Source organism: Balaenoptera borealis (genome assembly GCF_965194805.1).
Source record: "Balaenoptera borealis genome assembly, chromosome: 13".
Classification (NCBI taxonomy): Eukaryota; Metazoa; Chordata; class Mammalia; order Artiodactyla; family Balaenopteridae; genus Balaenoptera; species Balaenoptera borealis.
Window position 1 is genome coordinate 99,568,674 of NC_138870.1, and position 20,429 is coordinate 99,589,102.

Here is a 20,429-nt window from a genome sequence, read left to right on the forward strand (position 1 = left end):
TCTCCGCAGGCTCCCGGTCCCGGGCGCTGGGGAATGAGGGGTGCTTAGTCTTCTTGGCCCCATGCTGGGTGTCCCAGAACATTCTCCCCTGAGGGTCCCCCCTTCCACCTTGACCCTCCTCCCTGCCTCTCTCCTTGCTCATTGAAGACCTCAGCGCCTGCCCAGCCTTGCCCTGAACTGAGCTTGGTCACCACACTTGACAACGTCTGTGTCCACGAGAGGGGCGATGAGTCGGACCCTGAAGGCCTCACAGGCCGCAGGGAAGAGTTGGGATTCTGTTCCAAGTGAGGTGGGAACGGTGGGAGGTTTTGCACACGGGGAGGGCCATGGTCCTATGTAGGTCTCATCAGGATCCTTTGGCTGGTTCGTGGAGAGGGGACTGCAGGGGGCTGGGCCAGGGCCGGGGGCGCAGTCTCTCCAGGCTCCCCGCACTATCCCAGGGGCCAAGCGGAAAAGGCTGATTCCCAGCCTGAGGGTCTGGGGCCAGGGGCTGAGGACGCTCCGGGGCCCAGCGAGGCGGCCTCCTCCTGGTCTTGCTGCCTTTGGTCTTCCCTGGAGAGGTTCTGCTGCTCGCTGAGCCGCCTGCCTCCCCCACCCGGACCCCAGCCCGGCCTCTGCCTCAGGCTGACCGAGTCAGGAGCCTGGAAGGCAGCTCTGCTGCAGGCAGCTTCGCCTCCCTCAGCAGGCTGGGAGTTCCTTAAACTGCCTTCTGGCGAGTGGGGGCCCCTCCCCGCAGCCCCGTGATCCCTCTCAGAGCCCTCCTTGCTGTGCGCTCCAAGGCCAGGCTCAGAACCAAGCTGAGAGGCTGTGAACCGTCCCGTGGGCCCGAGGGGGCCCCACACAGCCCTAGCGGAGGGGCCTGGGGCTTCTTCCTGACGTCAGCCCAGGCCCACCCTGCCGCCCCCAGCCCATATCCCTGCAGGGGCGCGGGGTGGGGAGGGGGCCGACCTGCAGGGCTGAAGGTGCTACCCACAAGCCACCCAGGGGTCCGGTCGGGGCCTGCGCCTCGGGCCACCACCCTCCCGGGCACGTTGGGGTTTGTGTGCGAGGGCACCTGAGGGACCTCTGGGGGCAGCACTGGGTGTGTGGAGGGAGGACTGGCCTGCCCATTGCACAAATGACCAAATAGTGGAAAGCAAGGGAGGGATGGGGGAGAGCAGGGGAGGGAGGGCTCAGAGCCTGAGAGCCTGGGTGAGCCCCACGCTTAGCCCTGGTCTGCCTGTGAGGTAGGTTACCGTGCGGGGCTGCCGTGAGGTGAAATGAGGGGTAACATGAACACTCGAGCAGCAGAAATGGCTCAGGGTCAGACACTGAGGGGCCGTGGGGCCTGAGCTTCTGCAGCACAAAGGGCCCCTCCGCCCACACCCCATACCCCCCATGCCAGCCCCCTGATCTACTTAGTGTGGTCGCCTTGTACCTTTGGCCTAGTTGGGCAGGGGGCAGGGAGGCGGGGGCCATTTGCCTAGTTGCTCCTTTATTCATCTACGCTGGGACCCCTGTGCACACAGTACTGACAAGGGTCCCTGGCTGAAACCTCCTGGTGGTTCAGGCTGGTGCAAGAGAGCCTGTGTGTCTAGAGAGGGTAAGAAGGGCTCTGGGTGGTGTTCAGGAGAGCCCCTGGGGAGGGAGGGAGGGCCCGCCTGGCAGAGGGAACAGCTTGGGCAAAGGTCCGGAGATGTGGCACACCCGGTGGGTGTGGCCAGGCTGCAGAACGGGGGGCGGGGCCAGCCAAGGCAAGAGGGCACCCTCTTAAATGTGGGTGTGAGGTGATGGGGCACCCCTGGGGCCTCGCTCCTGGTACCCATCAAGTCCTTTGGAGGGAGAGGCTGCCCCAGGGCCTCTGATCCAGGGCAAGACCCATGGGCAGGCAGAGCTTGTCCTAGAGATTTTCATAGACCAGGTTAAATTCACTGTCACCCTCAAATCTATGTTGTTTCTCCTGGAAAAAAAAAAAGAAATAAAAAACAGTAGGGAGGGAAAAGAACAAACTTGCACAACTTTAGTTTTAGGCAGAGGCAGACAAACAGATGGCTTCCCAAGTAGCTTTGACAGGGAGACCTGTCCTTGTCCCCAAGCCCACCTCACCAGCCTCTTCTCCCATCATTCCAGCCCATGCCTGCTCTCCGCCCTCCAACCCTACAGACCTCTTCTTTCCTGCCTTGGGCCTCCCCAGGTGCTCTTCCCTCTGCCTGGGGTGCTCCCTCCATCCTACCTGTTCCCTGGCTACCTCCTCCTCACTCTACACCCCCGAGAGCCCCCTTCCCAGCTCTGGGCTAGTCCTTCCCCAGAGTCCACCCTTCACAGGGGGCTACAAATGTCCCTGCGTGTTTGTAAGATCAGTGACCCTGTTCCTGCAGACCCGAGGATCCTGGAGGGCCGGAACATTTCTAGTCATCCTGCCAGGACTTCAGGGCCTGGCACATGGTGGGCACTGCCTGGGACCGCCCAGACATCCTTGGGGAAGCCCTGCCTCCAGTCAGAGCCTAGTTCAGGGATGAGTATAGAAAGGGCTTTGAGAATAGGAGATTCAACAAACAGAGTCAGCCTGGGCCAGCGGGGCCAAGCACTTGCTCCCCTCACTTCCTGATGGCTTTTCCAAGGTGCCTACCCCCAGCCCTTGAGCTCCTGAATCCAACCTTGCACTTGATGGTGTCCAAAGCTCTGGTGTAGATGCTACTTAACGTGGAACTCATTTGAATTCAGGGGCAGTTGATTTTTCAGTAAAGTGTCACTCATCCACTTTACAGATGAGCAGACTGAGGTTTAAGAGAGAATCATGATCGGGCTTCCCTGGTGGCTCAGTGGTTAAGAACCCGCCGGCCAGTGCAAGGGACACGGGTGTGAGCCCTGCTCCGGGAAGATCCCACATGCCGCGGACTAACTAAGCCCGTGAGCCACAACTACTGAGCCCGCGTGCCACACTACTGAAGCCCGCGCTCCTGGAGCCCGTGCTCCGCAACAAGAGAAGCCACCGTAGTGAGAAGCCTGCGCACCGCAACGAAGAGTAGCCCCCGCTCGCCCCAACTAGAGAAAGCCCGTGTGCAGCAACGAAGACCCATCACATGCATGCATAAATAAATAAATAAATGTATTTTAAAAAAAAGAGAGAGAGAGAATCATGATCAAGTGATATGCCTTAGTTCCCATCGTGATAATAACGAAGCCCTGTCCAGACCCTCCCAGGCTGGCATCAGTGTAGACTCCAGCTCCCAGCTTTAGCCACCTTCAGCCTGGGGACAGCTAGAAGCCAAACACCCCTGCTTTACTGGCCAGTGTAGACACTATACCGTGCTCAGTGGTAGTTACGATTGCTCATCTTGCACGGCGCCTACGGGGTCCCAGTACAGCATTTGATCCTCATGGCAAATCTAGGAGGTGAGTGCTGTTAGGCTCCTCAGTGTACAGACGAGGAGAAGCAGGCACAGAGGTTAGCCCCTTGGCCAGGGCTGCACAGCTGGTAAGGGGTGGAGCAGGGGTTCAAATTTACCAGACCTCCTAACCACTAGGCCAGCTGCCTCGGAGAGAGGGCTCTGATTCAGCAGCAGGCGGCTCACTCCTCTGGTCCTATTGACCCCATTTCCCAGATGAGGAGCAGGACAAATGGAGTAAGAGGAGGCTTGCTGCCCAGCCGCTGTGTACCTGGGAGAGCAGGTCCTGGGGGGAGGGCTGGCTGCTGGCCTCACTCTGGATGCAGTCGTAGACCTCGGTCTCTCGGCGCTGCAGGTCCTGCAGGAGACGTGGGAGGGTCAGGGAAGGGTGAACAGAGGGGCAGGGCCCCGGCCTCAGCGGCCTGCTATACCTCCCCGCTGCCTGCGGGAGCCCAGGGGCCGGGCAGACCTGTGAGGGGACACCCACCGCCCCCCGCCTCGCCACTCGCAGTCACACGGCTGCACCTGTGCACCTGCCGTTCCCTCTCGGAGGCATCTTACCCCTTCCCCACTGGTACAGTGCCACTCCTCTCTGTGCCCCTTGCCACCCCCTCACATCACCTCAAGGCTCTAGTAGAGCCTGTGCTCAGCCCGGTGGGCTCTCCAGGCCCCCACCTACCTGGCAAGAGGAAGGGCCCAGGCCCCCTCCCACCGTCCCTGCCTGTCCTTAGTTCCTTTGGTGCAGCCAGCAGCCCCCGGATGTGACTCCCATGGCCAAGGCTCCGATAGGATGCTCTCCTGGCATCACCACCGCACTCCCCTGGGCCAAAGCCCTGTCCCTGTGAGGGTCCCACCCACACATCCACCCCTCTAGGTCTCCCTTCACCCCTCACCCCAGCCTGTGCTCACAGATGACCTAGGTACCCACTGGAGTCACACTCCTTTCCCACAGCTGTGCTTGGTTTGTTGCTGGGTCACTGTAGCTGTGGTTGGCACACTTGGAGAACAGCACCAAATGAGCTATGATGAGGGGGCTTCTCGCTCAGCTAGATGTGTGTCTTAGGGCCACACTCACTCTTGGCCCAGCTCTGAACAGCCTGACCAGAGGCCTCAGGATGGTAGAAAGAGACAGAGCTTTGAAATCAGACAAGCCTAGGTTCAACTCTCAGCTCTGACACCTGCCAGCTATGGGCAACCCCGGAACCTCCCTGTGCCTCAGCTTCCTCATCCGTAAAATGGGAATAATTGTATCTCTCTTTCAGGCTCAATGGATGATTAAATGAGATATTGTACATAAAGGGCCCAACAGAGGGTCTGGCAAATCACAGGTGCTTAATAACTGTTGAATGATCATCAAGGGAGGCTTGATGCCTCCCTCCCCTCTCTGCGGTCACAGCCTGGACCCTCCCTCAGACCCTGATGGGCACCGGAGTCCCAGGCAAGGGGCAGATGCTGCTCCTTGGGGGATGTCAGAACAGAGCTACCAACAGCCTAAGCAAGAGGCAGGAACCTTTCCTTCCCACGTGTACATGTCATATGGATGCCGGCTGGTTGCCAAGGAGGTGGTTTCCCTGGCAACAGGCAAGCAGGGGTTGCCGAGGCAGGCTGGAGAGACAGGTGGTGCTCTGAGGCAAGAGAAGGGAGGGGAGGTGGGGTGAGGGGAAGGAGGCTCCGAGAGGCAGCAGGGCGTGAAAACCTGTGTAATAAGCCATTTGGCACTTGGGAGACCCTCACTTCAAGGGCATCACACACAGGGATGGCAAGTCTGCCCTAGGGACCTCTGCATCGGAAAGAGGGAGGGTCGGGACTTCCGTGGTGGCTCAGTGGTTAAGAATCCGCCTGCCAGTGCAGGGGACATGGGTTCGAGCCCTGGTCCGGGAAGATCCCACATGCCGCGGAGCAACTAAGCCTGTGCGCCACAACTACTGAGCCCGCGTGCCACAACTACTGAAGCCCGCGTGCCTAGAGCCTGTGCTCCACAACAAGAGAAGCCACCGCGATGAGAAGCCTGTGCACCACAACCAAGAGTAGCCCCCACTCGCCGCAACTAGAGAAAAAGCCCGCATGCAGCAATGAAGACCCAATGCAGCCAAAAATAAAGAAAAATTAAAAAAAAAAAAAAAGAAAGGGGGAGGGTCTTGGAAGGGGGGCTTCCAACCTGCCTCCGGGTAGGGACGGGGGCAAGGCTGTCCCAGGGAGGAGCCCAAATTCCGGTGAAAGGCATTTTCCAAGGCCTGCCCTGGCCTGTTGGGCTTTCATGCCTGCCCAGAGCACTAACCACTGCCGGCAGGCCTGGCACACGGGATGGGAACCTGCTCCTCAGCGGCCCTGGGCCTCCACCGCCTGTGTACCCAGACCTGGATCCACAGATCTGACAGCCCCCCAAGCTGGGTGTTTCTGGTCACAGAGTGAAGGGAGAAAAAGGGCCTCCTGGCTGACATGTCAGCAGGAGAGCAGATCTCGGGTCCCACAGATGGTTCCCTTCTCCCTCGTGTCCAGTCCACGTGGGCTGCCCACCACGCATTAGCCCAGAGAGGCCCAGAGATGTCTCAGGTCACACAGCCCCTCCCGCCCTCCGCGCCATGTGCTCCCACTGGCCTGGGCACACAGCTAAGTGATTTCCCAGCCAGAGAAGAGCATCCTGACCTGGGACCCCACAGGCCTGTGCCCCACATTGCGGGTGGTCATGCTGTGGGTGGGAGCAGCTGCAGGGCTGAGGGCAGGGGAGGCTGCAGAAGTTGCTGCCAATTAGCAGCTGCTGAGTGAAGCCTCTGACAAGTCCTGACCTGCTGGGCTGCATTTGCATGCAGGGAGCGGCCTGCATCACTAGGCTGTGAAACGCAGGACAGCCTTGTCAACAGGATACCTTCTTGGCCTTCCTTGATGGTGATGGGGACGGCCTCCCTCAGGGTATGCCTGCGGGGAGAAGGCCAGGCCTCTGAACGGGCTGGGCTGGGCTGGGCTGTACTGGGATACCGGTCTGGGATCCAGGCCCTCTGAGCCCTTTGCCTCCTGCTGCCCAGTATGGGCAGTGATGCTGAGCCGAGTGGTCACCAGCCCTGGCAGAGGTGTGAAGTCCGTGCCAAGGCCTTTGTCCAGGTGGGCTGAGGCCAGAGCTGAAATCAGCTGCCCTGAGCCAGGACCTAATCTGAGGGTCCTGGACATTGGTCCCCCTGTAATACCCACCCCTGTCACCAAGGAAACACAAGAGCTGTGCTCTCATGGACACCTGCATGTTGAGATTTGCATGATGCCCTCTGCGGGGCAGACGGGTGAGATCTGGGGGCCTTGTTGAGCAAGAGTGGTACTCAGGAGAGACAGAGCACATCTGCTCTAGGTCAAGGTCCTGGCGTGTCTGAAGTAAACAGCCCACGGCAGTGACAGGAGTCTGGTGAGGCAGGGCTGGGTTTGGCCTCCAATGAAGGCCTCTCGTGCCAGGCTGAGGAGCTGGCAATGGGGAGCCACTGGAGGTTTCTGAGTGGGAAGCGACAGCATCAGTGGTATGTCGGAAAGGCCCCTCCTGCTGCCGTGAGGAGCGGGAGGGCTGGGGGCTGAGAGCAAGAATGAGGCACTGGGCCAGGCAGAGGATGGAACACAGCTGAGGGGGGGTAGTGTCCAGATGCTTCCGGGGAGCGTGAAACCACAGTGCTGATGTCCTACATTCGCCATGGAGCACCTACTCTGTGCCCAGCACCGAGCCCCAGGGAACCCCAGCCAGCTGGGAGCTAAGAACAGGCCTCCACTCAGCTGATCGCTGAGCACCTACTATGTGCCAGGTACTGGGCTGGTGCGGCAGAGGGCACCAGGCAGACCACAATCAGAAAGAAGTCAGTGGCCGTAAGGGCCACGCAGAGACCCAGAGAAGGAAGATGGGGATGTTGGCTCATGGAGAGGGTGGGGAGGTCAGAAAGGCCTCCCTGCAAAGGTGCCCTCTGAGCAGAGAGCTGGGGAGTGAGGGAGCAGCCCCTGGACGGCTCCAGAAAGGACACTCTGGAGGGGAGGGCACAGCCAACACCAAGGCCCCGCTGCAGGGTGGGCATGGGGGGCAAGCCTGGTGCATCTGGAGAACAGCAAGGAGGCCAGCGTGCCTGGAGCGAGTGAGTGAGGGGAGAGACACTGGGAGGGCGTGAGGGCAGCGCTCTCAGAGACCACTGTCAGGGCTCCGGTGTTGACTCTGAGTGAGACAGAATCTATCTCACTAGACGGCCGAGGCGGTCATGAGAACGTGATCTGCAGACCTCCAGCTCCAGGGATCAGCTTCGACCCGGGGTCCCAGCTGCTGGGCTCTGAAACTCATCATTACATGTGCACAGAGGCCACCCCTCCGTGGGCTACCGCCAGCCAATGGCTGAGCTCGGCAGGGATGCCGTCACAGCCTCCCGCCCTGGGAGACCTGGGGCTCCTCTGACTGGGCTCCCCGTGGCCTGCTGAAGCTTCCCTAGATGGTGCGGTGGTCGGTGCATCCTCTCTGCCTTTCTTCGCCCTTTCCTTTACCCAGGATGAGATCTGCAAGAGTCTGACGGCTCTCCCAGTCTTCTGCATTTTCTCTCACAGGTGATTTCCCTAATAAAACGATCACACATTTACCCCTGTGTTGGTGTCTGCTTCTCGGGGGACCTAGACTCACCAGGGGCTCTGAGCAGAGCGGGATGTGATCTACGTTTGGATGGGATCGCTCCGCTCCTGCTGGGTGGAGCACAGACTGTGGGGCAAGGATAATAATGGGCCAGCCGATTAGAAACCAATTGCAGGACTCCAGGCACGAAATGGTGGTGGCTCCCACCAGCGTCAGCCCTGGAGGGGTGAAAAGGGTCAGATTCTGGATATGTTCGAAATAAGATGTGCTGATGGATCCGATATGAGCAGTGATGGAAGGAGAGGAGGAAAGGGCAATTTCAAAATGTTTAGCCTGAGCATCAGGAAGGATGGAGCAACCATTCACTGCATGAGGAGGACCGTGGGAAGAGGCACTTTGATGGGTAAAGAACTGGAGATTGGTCTGAGAGAGAAGCCGATGAGGGGTCCAAATGCAGTTGCTTCTGGTGTTCAGAGGAGGTGCCAGGGCTGGACGTATAAATTTGGGAGTTGTCAGAGTGTAGAGGGTCTCAAAACCTTGAGGCTGCTTCACTCCCAAGGAGGGGAGTGAAGATCAAAGAGAAAGGGCCCCAGGCCTGGGCTCTAATGTTTAGAGGTCAGGATTTCTCTGGTTCCTAAGAAGGAACCAGGGATGGAGGCTGAGGAGGCATGGTAGTGAGTCAGAGGGGCATTAGGAGAGAGTGGAATGTTCCGGAAGCAAGTAAAGAAAGTGTGTCTAGGAGGAGGGAGAGCTCGATGATGTCAGATGCTGCTCATCAAGAAAGATGAGGACTGGGAACTGACCACTGGGTTTAACAATGTGGAGGTCAACGGTGACCTTGAGAAGGAAGGCTTTGGTGGGCAGAAAGAAGAGGTGTGCAGAAAGCCTGACTGAGTGGGTCGGAAAGGAGAGAGAGAAACTGAAGACAGGGAATTTTGACAGATCTGTTATAAGGAGTCGTCGAGAAAGGACAGGGTCACTGGAGGTGGCTATGAGCTCAAGATAAGGAATTTAAAATGGAAGAAATCATAGCATGTTTGCAAACTGTAAATGTAATACTGTATCATTAGCCCTATATTAAAGGTTATGAAACCTAGACTCAGAAAGTTTAAGTAGAACCCGTGAGGAAAAGAACTAGGCTTTCGGACTTCCCTGGTGGCGCAGTGGTTAAGAATCTGCCTGCCAATGCAGGGGACACGGGTTCGAGCCCTGGTCCGGGAAGATCCTACATGCCGCGGAGCAACTAAGCCCATGCGCCACAACTACTGAGCCTGCGCTCTAGAGCCCGCGAGCCACAACTACTGAGCCCACGAGCCACAACTACTGAAGCCCACGTGCCTAAAGCCTGTGCTCCGCAACAAGAGAAGCCACTGCAATGAGAAGCCCGCGCACCGCAACGAAGAGTAGCCCCCGCTCGCCGCAACTAGAGAAAGCCCGCGCGCAGCAACAAAGACCCAACAGAGCCAAAAATTAAATAAATAAATAAATAATTTATTAAAAAAAAAAAAAAAAGAACTAGGCTTTGAACCCCAGTCTGTCTGGCTTACTCCAAATCCATGCTCCTTAATAGGTCAACTTTTCACACACAAAAAAACTGGAGTAGTACAGCTTTTTTTCCTGTCACAATATATCATGAGCATTTTTCCACATGAATAAAAAGCAAAAATTGACATAATCAGAAGGAGAAATATACAATCTACAAGCAAATGGGCAGATTTTAACTCAATTCACTCAACATCTGATAGACAAAAAAATCAATAAGGATATGGCATACTTTAGCAACACAGTCAATAAACTTGACCTCACTGACACATATAGAACACTCACTCAGCCATGCACAATGCACATGAAATACAAGCCAACAATAAAGCAAGTCTCAAAAGACTTCGAAGGATTAAAATCCTACCGAATGTATTCTCTGATCACAGTGGAATTCGTGAAAAACAAAAAACAGAATGATAACTAAAAAATAAACGTTTGAAAATTAAGCAAAATACTTTTCAATAACTCATGGGGCAAGTGAGAAATTTAAACTGAAAGACAACAAAACTATGACATATCAAAACTTGTGGGATACAACTAAAGCCATACGTAAAGAGAAGTTCATAGCCTTAAGTGCATAAATTAGGAAAAAAGAAAGATTGAAAATCAGTGATCTAAGTATCCATCCAAAGAAAGTAGAGGAGAAGTATACAAAAATCCTTCCCTGGATGTTGTCCACCGTCACCACTCTTGTTCACCATCACTGTCTGAGGCAGTGCGATAAAACAAGAAAAAAAGAAATAAAAGGTATGATGATTAAAAAAGAAGAAATGAAACTTCCATTATTCATAGATGACATGACTGGGTTCATAGAAAATCCAAAGGAATTTACAGAGAAACTATTAGAATTAATTAGTGAATTCAGCAAGATTACTCTCTATATAAAGTCAATATACAAAAATCAATCATATTTCTACATACCAGCAATAGACAATTAGAAAATAAAATTAGGGACTCCCCTGGTGGTCCAGTGGGTAAGACTCCGCACTCCTAATGTAGGGGGTTCAGATTCGATCCCTAGTCGGGGAACTAGATCTCACATGCATGCCGCAACTAATAAGCCCTCATGCCGCGACTAAGGAGTCCACATGCCGCAACTAAGAAGCCTGCATGCTGCAACTAAGACCCAGCACAGCCAAAAATAAATGAATAAATTTTTAAAAAAAGAAAATTAAATTAAAATGGGGACAACACCTGTACCCTGAAGCCCTATTATGAGTATTAATGAGATAACAAGTGTAAAGTCCTACCACGGTACCTGGCACGTAGTAGGTACTCAACAAATGACTTCGTGACATCATCATTGCTCTTGTTAACGTCATTCTTATCTGCCCAGGTCCAACCCCAGCAGCTAGGGACTGGTCTCAAGGGCTAGCAGAGTCTGCGGCCTCCCTTCACATCTCCTTTCCAGCCCTAAAACCTTTTGAAGCCACCCTGCAACCTGGCAGGGCCTTTGGACCTCTTCCTCACACTCTACAGAAGTCAGCCTGAGCCTCCGAGAAGTCTAAACACAGGCAAGAAAGATGTTCCATGCAAAAGTGAGTCTCTTCCATTAAAAGTAATCTTGGAGAAGGATATTTATTCATGTGAAAAGATGTTCATGAGCTATTGTAACATGAACAAAAATAGCTGTACTACTCCAATTTTTTAAAAAAAGTATGTGTGAGTGTGTGTATGGGTCTCTTTGTATGTATTTACAGAAAAGACAGGAAGGTATAGAGGTCAATGTTACTAGTATTTATACTGGAAGAAGATAGGCTCAGGATGATGGCGATTTTCTTCTTTTTGATATATATAGAAAGATCTCGTGTGTGTGTGTGTGTACGGAGAGAGAGAGAGAAATGTTTTTATTTAACAGCTGACACCAGAATTCCTCCTAGGGAAAATACCACGATGAGTTGCTGGGAGAGAAGAGAGAATATGGGGAAGTGTGGGGCCACGTGGGAAGCAGTGGCTGCTGGAAATTCCCTGGGGTGGAGGGGCTGAAGGTCCCATGAGAGCTGGCCGTGTTATGTTCTATTTGGGGTTATCGGCGCTGCCCTGTAGGAACACTGCCTTTGCCTCGTCCCCATCTGCCTCATCCTTAGTAAACCGGGCCATATTCTGAGCACCCTCTGTGCGGGGTTTTGTGGACATCGAGGAAGGACCTGAGTTTCATGTATGAGTCTGGGTGGTGGGGACAGGAACAGCCACAGCACATACAGGCAGGGTCCCAGAGCATGCCCTTGGAGGACCTGCAGGACCCAGACATGGCTGTGCACCTCCCAGGTGCGGAGTCAAGACCGCTACCTGGCGGCTGGAGGCCCCGTGGAGTTGAGACCCCAGCTGACACTGGGTGGCATTTATTCTTCACTTTCTCCACAATGAGCACATGTTACTTGTTCAACTAAAATAGACGTAACTGAAAAAAGAATGTCTGTCACCATCCCAGCCACCGGGCAGAGTGACCACGTGCTGACCAGATGGGCAAGCCGGGCTGGGGGAATGAACAGCATCCCAGCCGTGTCTCTGCTTGACTGTAAGGACATAAAACAGTGTGTGCGTGTGTGTGTGTGTGTGTGTGTGTGTGGTGGGGAAGGCGAGTGTGAAGAATTGAAAACCATTGTTGTGTTAAGGGCATGGGACACTGCCTGACTTTTTCCTCTTTTTGTGATTCTTGTTGTTGCTCCGATGTTGTTTGTGCAATAAAAACAGGAAGGAATTGGTGAGCGGGTCAACGTCATTTGGTCAGGTGAAGGACCTTTCTTCATTCCTCACCAACTGTGCCCTCACTGCCCCTCATTCCAGAAGTGGAGGGGCACGCCAAGGAGGGGACCCCAGTGGCACCTCACACCTACACTCCTTCCAGGGGCCAGGGCCACACACTGGTAACCTCGGTTCACCTTCACAGAAATCCCTCCAGGCAGGAATTCTTGTCCCCAGTTTACAGGTGAGGAAGTGGAGGCTCACAGAGAGGTCACACAGCTGGTGCACCGACCGAGCCAGGGAACCAGACCCCGAGCCAGGCCTGAGAGGGCGGAGGACTCACTGTGTAGACGGATTCGGATGGAGGCTGCTCCCTGGGGCTGGCAGCGCTGGGGCCCGGGCACTTCTGGGCAGTGTGTTTCCGTGGAGCCTGCATCTGTCTCTGTGGGGAAAGGAGTCAGGGCTGGGGACCAGAGGCTCTCCTTCTCCCCACCCCCGACCAGACCCCACCAGAGGAAAGGATGGCAGATTGTCATGAGGCCACTCAGAAGTGCATCACTCAGCACCTTCCATCCAACTTCTCCAGGGAAACGGGGCAAATACCTGCAAGACCTACATCAAACCACTCATCTGCCCAGGGACACCGGAAACGATAAAGATCCCGGTGAGGCAATTGCCCACCACCCAGTGCCTGGCTCTGGGGAGGGAGGCGCTGCAGGGCACAGTGCCAGCAGTGTGACAGGGTCCCCGGCTGCAGATGATTACTGTGGGTGTTGCTGAGTGAGCCAGCGCAGGCCAGACCAGGTGTCCAGTCCCTCTCTGCCCCTCACTGGCTCTGCGGCCTCACTCAAGCACTTACTCTCTCTGGACCTCAGTTTCTTCAGCCATCACCCTCCTTTGTGAGATTGCTGCACAGATTCAGGGAGGTGATGAGGAAGTCAAGCACTCTTGACACTCGTGTGCCACTTATGTGGCCCTTGGCCAACCACACACACTCTGGTTAGCCAGGCGGTGTGAAGAAGGGGACACCATCCCTGCCCTCCCGGAGCTTAAGACCCGGTGGGGAGACGGACAATGAACCGGCAGTTTTACCACGCGTGGTTCATGCGCTGACCGACAGGGACAGAGCCTCCGGCGCACGGGAGGGAACAGACGCCTCGCCTGGCAGGAAGGGATGTTCAAGGTTGAGAAGTTCGTTTGGAAGAGAGGGAGGAGAGGCAGAGGCAGCAGGTCTGGAAGAATTTAAAGACGGTCAGCGTGGCCGGAGAGGCGAACCTGCCCTGGTTGGGTCAGGATGGCCATGCTGGGCTTCGAGAAGAGGGTGGACGGTGGAAAACATCTGAGGGCTTTAACCAGGAGACGCCAGGATCAGAAAGTGGTTTCAGAAAGCTCACGCTGGGTGCTGCGTGAAGCGCTAATGGTCGTGGAGGCCGGGGCAGTGGGCCTTCGAGAGGGTGAGCGCTCAGCTCCTTCCAAGGCAGAGGGAGGCTGTCTGGACGCCCCCCTCATCTCAGGCACACCACGCGGCCAGCAGTGAAGCAACACAGCCTCATCTCGGGGCAGGACTTAATTAAAAACCCTAGCCGCCTGCCAATCCCCAGACCATTTACTTGGGATTAGCTCTCGAGAGCTACTTAACACTCAGGCAGAAGCCAGCGCCACCCCAGTCACAGCATAATAATGGCTCAGGCCTACCTGGAGCCTCAATGGGGGCCAGGTGGGGCTCTAAAGGCATTACTTGCCTTATCTCCTGCGCTGCTCAACAAACCTGCAAGACCAGTCTTCATATCATCCCTGTTCCACCCATGAGGCTGTGAAGGCTCAGAGAGGGCTGACAACTTGCCCAAGGTCACAGAGCCAGAAGTGGCAGGGGCAGGATTGGAACCCAGGTCTGTGTGATTCACCAAGACGCTGATCTGACAGTACCTGGAGTTTTCACTCCCCTGTTTTGTTTGAAAGTGTAGGTCTCACAGACAGATCGGTGCAGGCATCCGGGCAGCACTTTACAGTTTACAAAGAACTCTGGGACTTACTGTCATTTAATTCTCGTAGTAGCCTAAGGAGGTGGGCATGGACTTCCCACTTGCCAGAGGGGGAAACAGGTTTGTCCAGCTAGTCATTGACTGCCCTTGGATCAAACCCAGATGCCTTGTTCTCAAATCTAGTGCCCCTCCCCTGAACCACCTACTTCACTGCCAAGGCTGGTGGTGTGGGCTCATGGGCAGGGGCTCTCCTGGACCCCATGGTGAGCAAGACCCAGGCCTGGCCTCGTGGCATTCCTATTGAGGCTGGTGGGGCCACCAGGGAGGTAAGTGCCACTGTGGGTTCGTGAGAAGGAGTCCACGTCTGCCAGGGCCTGGGGCAGACTTCTCAGGGCTTGCTTGTGCCCTGAACATAGGACAGGAGTGTGAGGAAGTGTCCCAGGCCATGGAAACAGTGCAATGTTATTACTGGGGTAGTGACGCTCCTTGGAGCCAGCCTTGCCCCATCTGGGTGCCCTGTCCCAGACCATCAACATTTACCCTTCCAATTGTGATTTTCAAATTAATAAACCAATCGGCAGCTCAGGAAACCTGTAGAGCCTCTGTTTCCCTCTCTGTGAAATGGGAGCGATACCATCACCTTGCCCACCTCACAGCCTGGCCACCTCTGACTCATCTTTCAGGTCTCAGCTCTCATTTACTCCATCATTCCCTCCATAAGCACTATGTGTCAGGGTCCCACAGACACTGGGGACACCAAGTCCCTTCTTTCTGGGGCTTATGCTCTGGTAGGGGAGACGGTAATGACACAGAAGCAAGGATGCGGGGAGCAAAGCAAGAAGAACCAAGCGAGAAGCAGGGAGACCCACATTCCGGGCGAGGGGTGATGGAAGCCGGGGCTGGGGGTTGGGGCAGGAGAGAAGGGGCTGGATCCTGGACAGACTGTGGGCAGGACTTGCTGAGGGATCAGCCGTCGGGGGAGGGAGGGGGCAAACACAGCACCAAGCCTTCTGGCCTGAGCATCTGGGGGCCTGGTGCCATGTGCTGAGCTGGGGCCGACTTGGGGAGACTAAGGAGTGCTGCTCCTGACCAGGTGGGTGCAGACGCCCGTGGGTGCCCGCACGGAGTGGACGTGATCTGGCGCTCGGGGGTGGGGGTGGGGGTGGGGGGCTCTGGGCAGCCACATTGGGTGGGACTGTAATCCCGGGAGCGGGGCAGTCACGGAGGAGCGTAGACAGACGAGGAGAGCTCTGAGGAAGGGGCCTGGGAGGTGCCAATGTTCAGAGGCCACGAAAATGTGGGTGACCCAGCACAGGGCCACCGGGGGATCCTAGGACCAAGGAGGGAGTGTGCCATGGAGGAGGGAGACCTGCTGCGTCTGATGCCCTGCGGGGATGAGGACAGATCCGCATCGGAGGCTGCCTGCTCCGGGGAGCCGACCTTGACCCCAGGCTGAGCGTGAGCCCTCGAACCTGCTCTCAGGACAGGAATCATCTGCCTCTTCTGAGTCAGTAGCTCCCGGCTTTGATTCGTTTATCAGATGTGCTCCTGGCGTCCTCCATGCCTCTTCCTCCTCGGCCCTGTCCTCTCGGCCCCCGTGGCTGGCTGCCGGGCCTGTCTCTGGCCGGGGCTCCCACTGCATGCTTTGTTCCTGCGCTCAGCTCATGGTTCAAACGCTGGCCATCCAGTTCTGGGGCAGCATCTACAGGGGCCACGTCCGAATTTGGATCCAGCTCCGGGGAGCTCTGGGAACTTCTTTGGCAACACAAACCCAGCAGCAGCTTCTGGCCTCCTGAGTTCTCTCTCCTTTAAGACCAGGTTCTCACAGCAAGTGCAGGGAGGGACAGCAGGAAGTGTCCATGCACTGTGCTCCCCCAGGGGTCAGGCCCCAGCTGGTGACTCGCAAATGTGGTCTCTTCCACCCTTTTCGGGTAAGGGTGGGGATCCATCCTTACCCCCATTTCTGGAGGAGAAAACAGACTCGGAGAGGGTCGAAACTTGACAAGAGGACAGGGGCTGCATCTGTCTTGCTTTCCACTGCGTCTGGCACTTACCCCAGTGCCTGGCACACACTAGACACTCAACAGCTATTCCTGGAAGGAGAGGAGGGAAGGCGAGAGGGAGAGGGACGAAGGAGGCAGGGTCTCCGAGGCCGTGTGGCAGGAGGAGGGGCTGGGATCTGAAGTCAAGCTGAGGCTTCGAGGTTCAGCCTCTCCTGTCCTCCCTTCAAGACTTTACTGAGCACCTACTCTGCACCACTGTCTCCCTGGCCTCTCAGGACACTGAGATCAGTCATTAAAATCCTCTTTTTGCAGAGCAGGGGCTGAAGTGAGGGCTCAGGGTCAAGGTCTTGCTCTGACCCTGCTCTGCCCTCACCGGCTGTGCTTCACACTTCACGGGAGGCATTTGTGTGGTCACACAGTAAGCCAAGTGGGGGGGTTCCACAGAAGGAGTGTGAGTCCCTCAGCACCCCTGCCTGAAGCCCAGGTACTGTGTCCACACCCAGGTTGCAGCCTGGGAGCTGCTCAGTGAGGGCAAACAACAGCTGTCCTGCCTGTACCCATCCTTGGAAGAACAGCAGGGTGGGGAGGAAATATATTAAGGGCCAGTCACCGCCTCTCTGAGCCTCACTTTTCAGAGCTGTAAAGTGGGAAGAAAACTCTCTCACCGAGTGACGCTGGGACGCGAACCAGAGCACGCCTGAGAGGGTGCCTGGCACCCAGCGGCCCTGAGGAAATGCTTCTTCCTTCCTTCTGGGCTGCTGGGGATCCAGAAAATCTGAGATAAGGTTTCCTAATCTGGAGAGCTAGAAATGGTAAGCATGCGGGCTCACGGCTTCCATCAGACACTCAGAGGGACCCATGACCCAGAAAAGGCTCAAGAGCCCTGATTTCTTGCAACAAGATCAAAAAGGACCTGGTGGGCTTCCCTGTTGGCGCAGTGGTTGAGAATCTGCCTGCCAATGCAGGGGACACGGGTTCGAGCCCTGGTCTGGGAAGATCCCACATGCCGCGGAGCAACTGGGCCCGTGAGCCACAACTACTGAGCCTGCGCGTCTGGAGCCTGTGCTCCGCAACAAGAGAGGCCGCGATAATGAGAGGCCCGCGCACCGCGATGAAGAGTGGACCCCACTTGCCGCAACTGGAGAAAGCCCTCGCACAGAAACGAAGACCCAACACAGCCAAAAATAAATAAATAAATAAATAAATAAAGTAGCTATAAAATTAAAAAAAAAAAAAAAAAAGGACCTGGTGGTGATGAGTTGGCAGCACAGGCCCAGCCACAGGGCAGGGCGAGGGAGGGGGCCCTGGTGCAAGTGGCCACGAGGAACACCTATTCCAGGCACCCCCTCGTGGGGTGGCGTCCCTAAGCCACAGTGAGTGGGGTGGGGGCAGCGTTGCCGTGTGCCTGCAGCCCCTACCTTCTTCCAGAGCAGCAGGGCCGTGGCCAGGATGCTCAGGACAGTCAGGATGCTGATGAAGCAAACAAGCAGGAGCTTCTGGGGGCCCTGCGGGGGCTCTCGGTACCCTGTGCCTGGGTGGAGGGCAGGGAAGCAGAGACGTTAGCTGTCTGGGAGAGACGCACCCCACCCCCCAACCCTACTTACAACTCTCCCCCACCAGGACCCCCCAGACCCCGCCTCTGCTGAGGTCCTCCTTCCCACACTCGCCTTGGCTATGTTTCTATGTTTACTGCCTTGATTCTTGTTCAGGGTAAGGACTACATCCTTTGCTTCTTAGATGCCCCTGCCTCGGTGCCTTGGCTCCACCGAGAGGTGCTTATGGGACCTGGGTGAGTCATTTCGCCTCCTGGGGCCTCCTCCTTTCCACACGTGAAGTAGCGATCATACGGGCAGGAGTGGTGAGGGTGAAGGGGGTGGGTTTGTACAAGGCCTAGCAGGTGCTGGCTGGCACCAGGGGTAGGTGAGAGCACAGCCCAGCCCTTTCCCTTGAGCCATCCAGCCTTTCATCCACCCCTTTCTCCTTCCATGCCTCTGTCCACCCCTCTGTCCGCCTGGTTGGCCAAAAATTGCGGAGTGCCAACCACATGCCAGGCACATGAGCGTCTGTTATTTAACTAGCACATCCTACTACCGGGCGCCAGCCCTTGCATTCAGGATCTCACTCATCCCAAGAAAAGCCTCTGCCAGGCAGGGTATTGCCATGAAGAGTAGGTGCAAGGTGACATCCTGGCAAGCAGCAGGACTGGGGGCCAAACTCAGGTCCGTGGGACTCTGTAACCCTGCCCCCTACCAGTGGGAGTCACAGAGGTGGCTCAGAGAATCATGACTTCAGTGATAGACTGTTCTTAACCTTTTGGAGTCATTACTCTTCTGAGAATGTGATGAAAACTAGGAATCTGTCCCCAGAAAGGTGTACACGAGCCGTGTCTTTGTTCACAGGTCTCTACAAACACACGTGCACATGCCCCATTCTGTGCTCACCCAACTAATAGTGCCAAAGGGACCCTGAGAAAAGGGCCTGCCAGAGGTAGCCAGATCCACACCCCAGGCCTCTGCCCTTGCCACACAAAGATGGGCGTCTCGGCACACCTGTGCGGCCAGGGGCTCCCCGAGGCTGCTCTGTTCTGTTTTGCCAAAGCTGAACAACGAGGCAAACGTTCCCCACTTCGGCTCCTGTGCCCCAAAGTCTGCCGGATGAAACCTCTGGGCCCTTCGCCCTGGGAAGGGCCGCGGAGGAAGCTCACCTCTGACCAGGATGAAGGTGCCGTTGCCCGTCACTGTGGAGTCCGGCCAGTGGACGGAGCAGTAGTAGGTGCCAGTGGCAGATGCGCCAGGCAGCTTGGGGGTGATCTGACACTCTTTGGTGTTGGTCTGGTTCTCTCTGCCTGGACCAGGTTTGCAGCTGGTCTTCTCCTCAGAGCTCCTCTGACCCTGGAGGTCCACATGAAAGTAGCTGACTGTGAAGTCCTTGAACTTGGGGGTGTATGGGTAGGTAATCCTGCAGCTGAAGGAAACGGCCTTGTTGGCCAGAGAGACCACAATGGGGAGGCCGGTGTGGGTCACTGACTGCCCTCCTGCAGGGGAAGGAAAAGGAGAGAGTGGTAGCTTCAATCCCCTGCTTCCCCTTGAGGACCGTGGCTCACACACATCCCACGCCCTCAGTGTGTGCAGGTGGTGTCCAGGTGCTTTACACGTTGTGACTCTATACTTCCCAACACACCCAAGGCACAAGTGTGTAAGAGCTCCATTTTACAGAGAAGAAGAGTCTGGGGTCAGGGAGGTCAAGCCGCTAGCTTTCAGTTTCTCTGCAGGTATGGAACGGAGTTGCCACGCACCACCCCCCCAACCCAGGCTGGAAGACCCCAGACCCCATGCTTCCAACCACTCTCTCTCCCAAAGGTCAAGAAGCCACGTTGGATAAAAGCACAGGTCTGAGACAACCCGAAGCTGGTGAAGGATGAGAAGTAGAGAGGAAAGAGGCAGGAAACAAAACAACGAAACGCTTCCTGGCAGGAAGAAGCACTTCCTGGCATAGACAAACACACAGAAGGAGGCAGGTCTGCCCAGGGCTCTCCCCAGCCTGAGGGGGAGGCATGCCAGGCGTCAATCCGGAGAGACAAACCTCTCCCTGAATCTGAGCTTGGAGAAGAATTTGTCAAGTTTTTATAGACTATAACAAGCAACGCCCCAGAAGCAGTTTTCCAACAACGCAGAGGTGTTCCATATGCAGCCATTTGGCCGTGAGCATGACGAAGGCAGTTCTCTGGGAGCTGTCTTCTCCCCCACCCCCATGTACCACCCCCCTCTCATCAGAGGCACCTAGGAAAACAGTTTGAAAGCCCCCAAAGCAGCAGCCTGCCTGGCTGGGCGTCCCGCCCTCCCGCAGGCTCTGAGGCGCTGATCAGATCCTGTGCTGGGCCAGCAGCTGCCACCTCCCCCACCACGGACTTCAGCTGCACAAGCCACCCCCCAGCTTCAACATGCCCTGTCCCCCAGCACCTTCCTTCTCCCGCAGCTGAACAACAGACAGCTCTAAACTGAGGTCGGCATCGAGCAGCCAAGAACATGCTGGCCAGGTTGTTAATCGGGAGAAGATCATGCGTGGGAGCCACTCGGAGGGAGAAGCGGGATTTATCTGGCTGGGGAAGTGAGGCGCGGCCTCCCACCTGCGGTCGGTGTGCGTCTGGCGAGAGGCCAGGCCGGTTTCTTTGGTTTCTTCTTGGGTCTTTTCAGCTCAGCCCTGGGCCGGATCCTCAAGGGAGGTGAGGCCAGGCCCTCTGGGAGACTCCACACCCGTTAATCCCTCCAAGCTC

The 20,429-nt window shown here is 56.1% G+C and overlaps 1 protein-coding gene across 4 annotated transcripts in view; it reads right to left on the reverse strand.

The window, feature by feature from the left end:
* Window positions 1–19: 19 nt before the first annotated feature.
* NFAM1 (NFAT activating protein with ITAM motif 1) overlaps window positions 20–20,429 on the reverse strand; it is a 47,229-nt gene continuing 26,819 nt past the window's right edge. For 2 of the 4 annotated variants that reach the window (XM_082352683.1, XM_082352685.1), the window contains exons 2-6: window positions 18,861–19,190; window positions 17,575–17,687; window positions 12,515–12,613; window positions 3,640–3,726; window positions 20–1,939 (exon numbers count right to left, since the gene is read on the reverse strand). In XM_082352683.1, coding sequence (XP_082208809.1) covers window positions 1,880–1,939; window positions 3,640–3,726; window positions 12,515–12,613; window positions 17,575–17,687; window positions 18,861–19,190 — 689 coding nt within the window. In that variant the 3' untranslated portion in view covers window positions 20–1,879. Of the gene's footprint in view, window positions 1,940–3,639; window positions 3,727–12,514; window positions 12,614–17,574; window positions 17,688–18,860; window positions 19,191–20,115; window positions 20,402–20,429 lie in introns of those variants that run through there. The other 2 variants (XM_082352684.1, XR_014233753.1) reach the window with 2 other exon arrangements.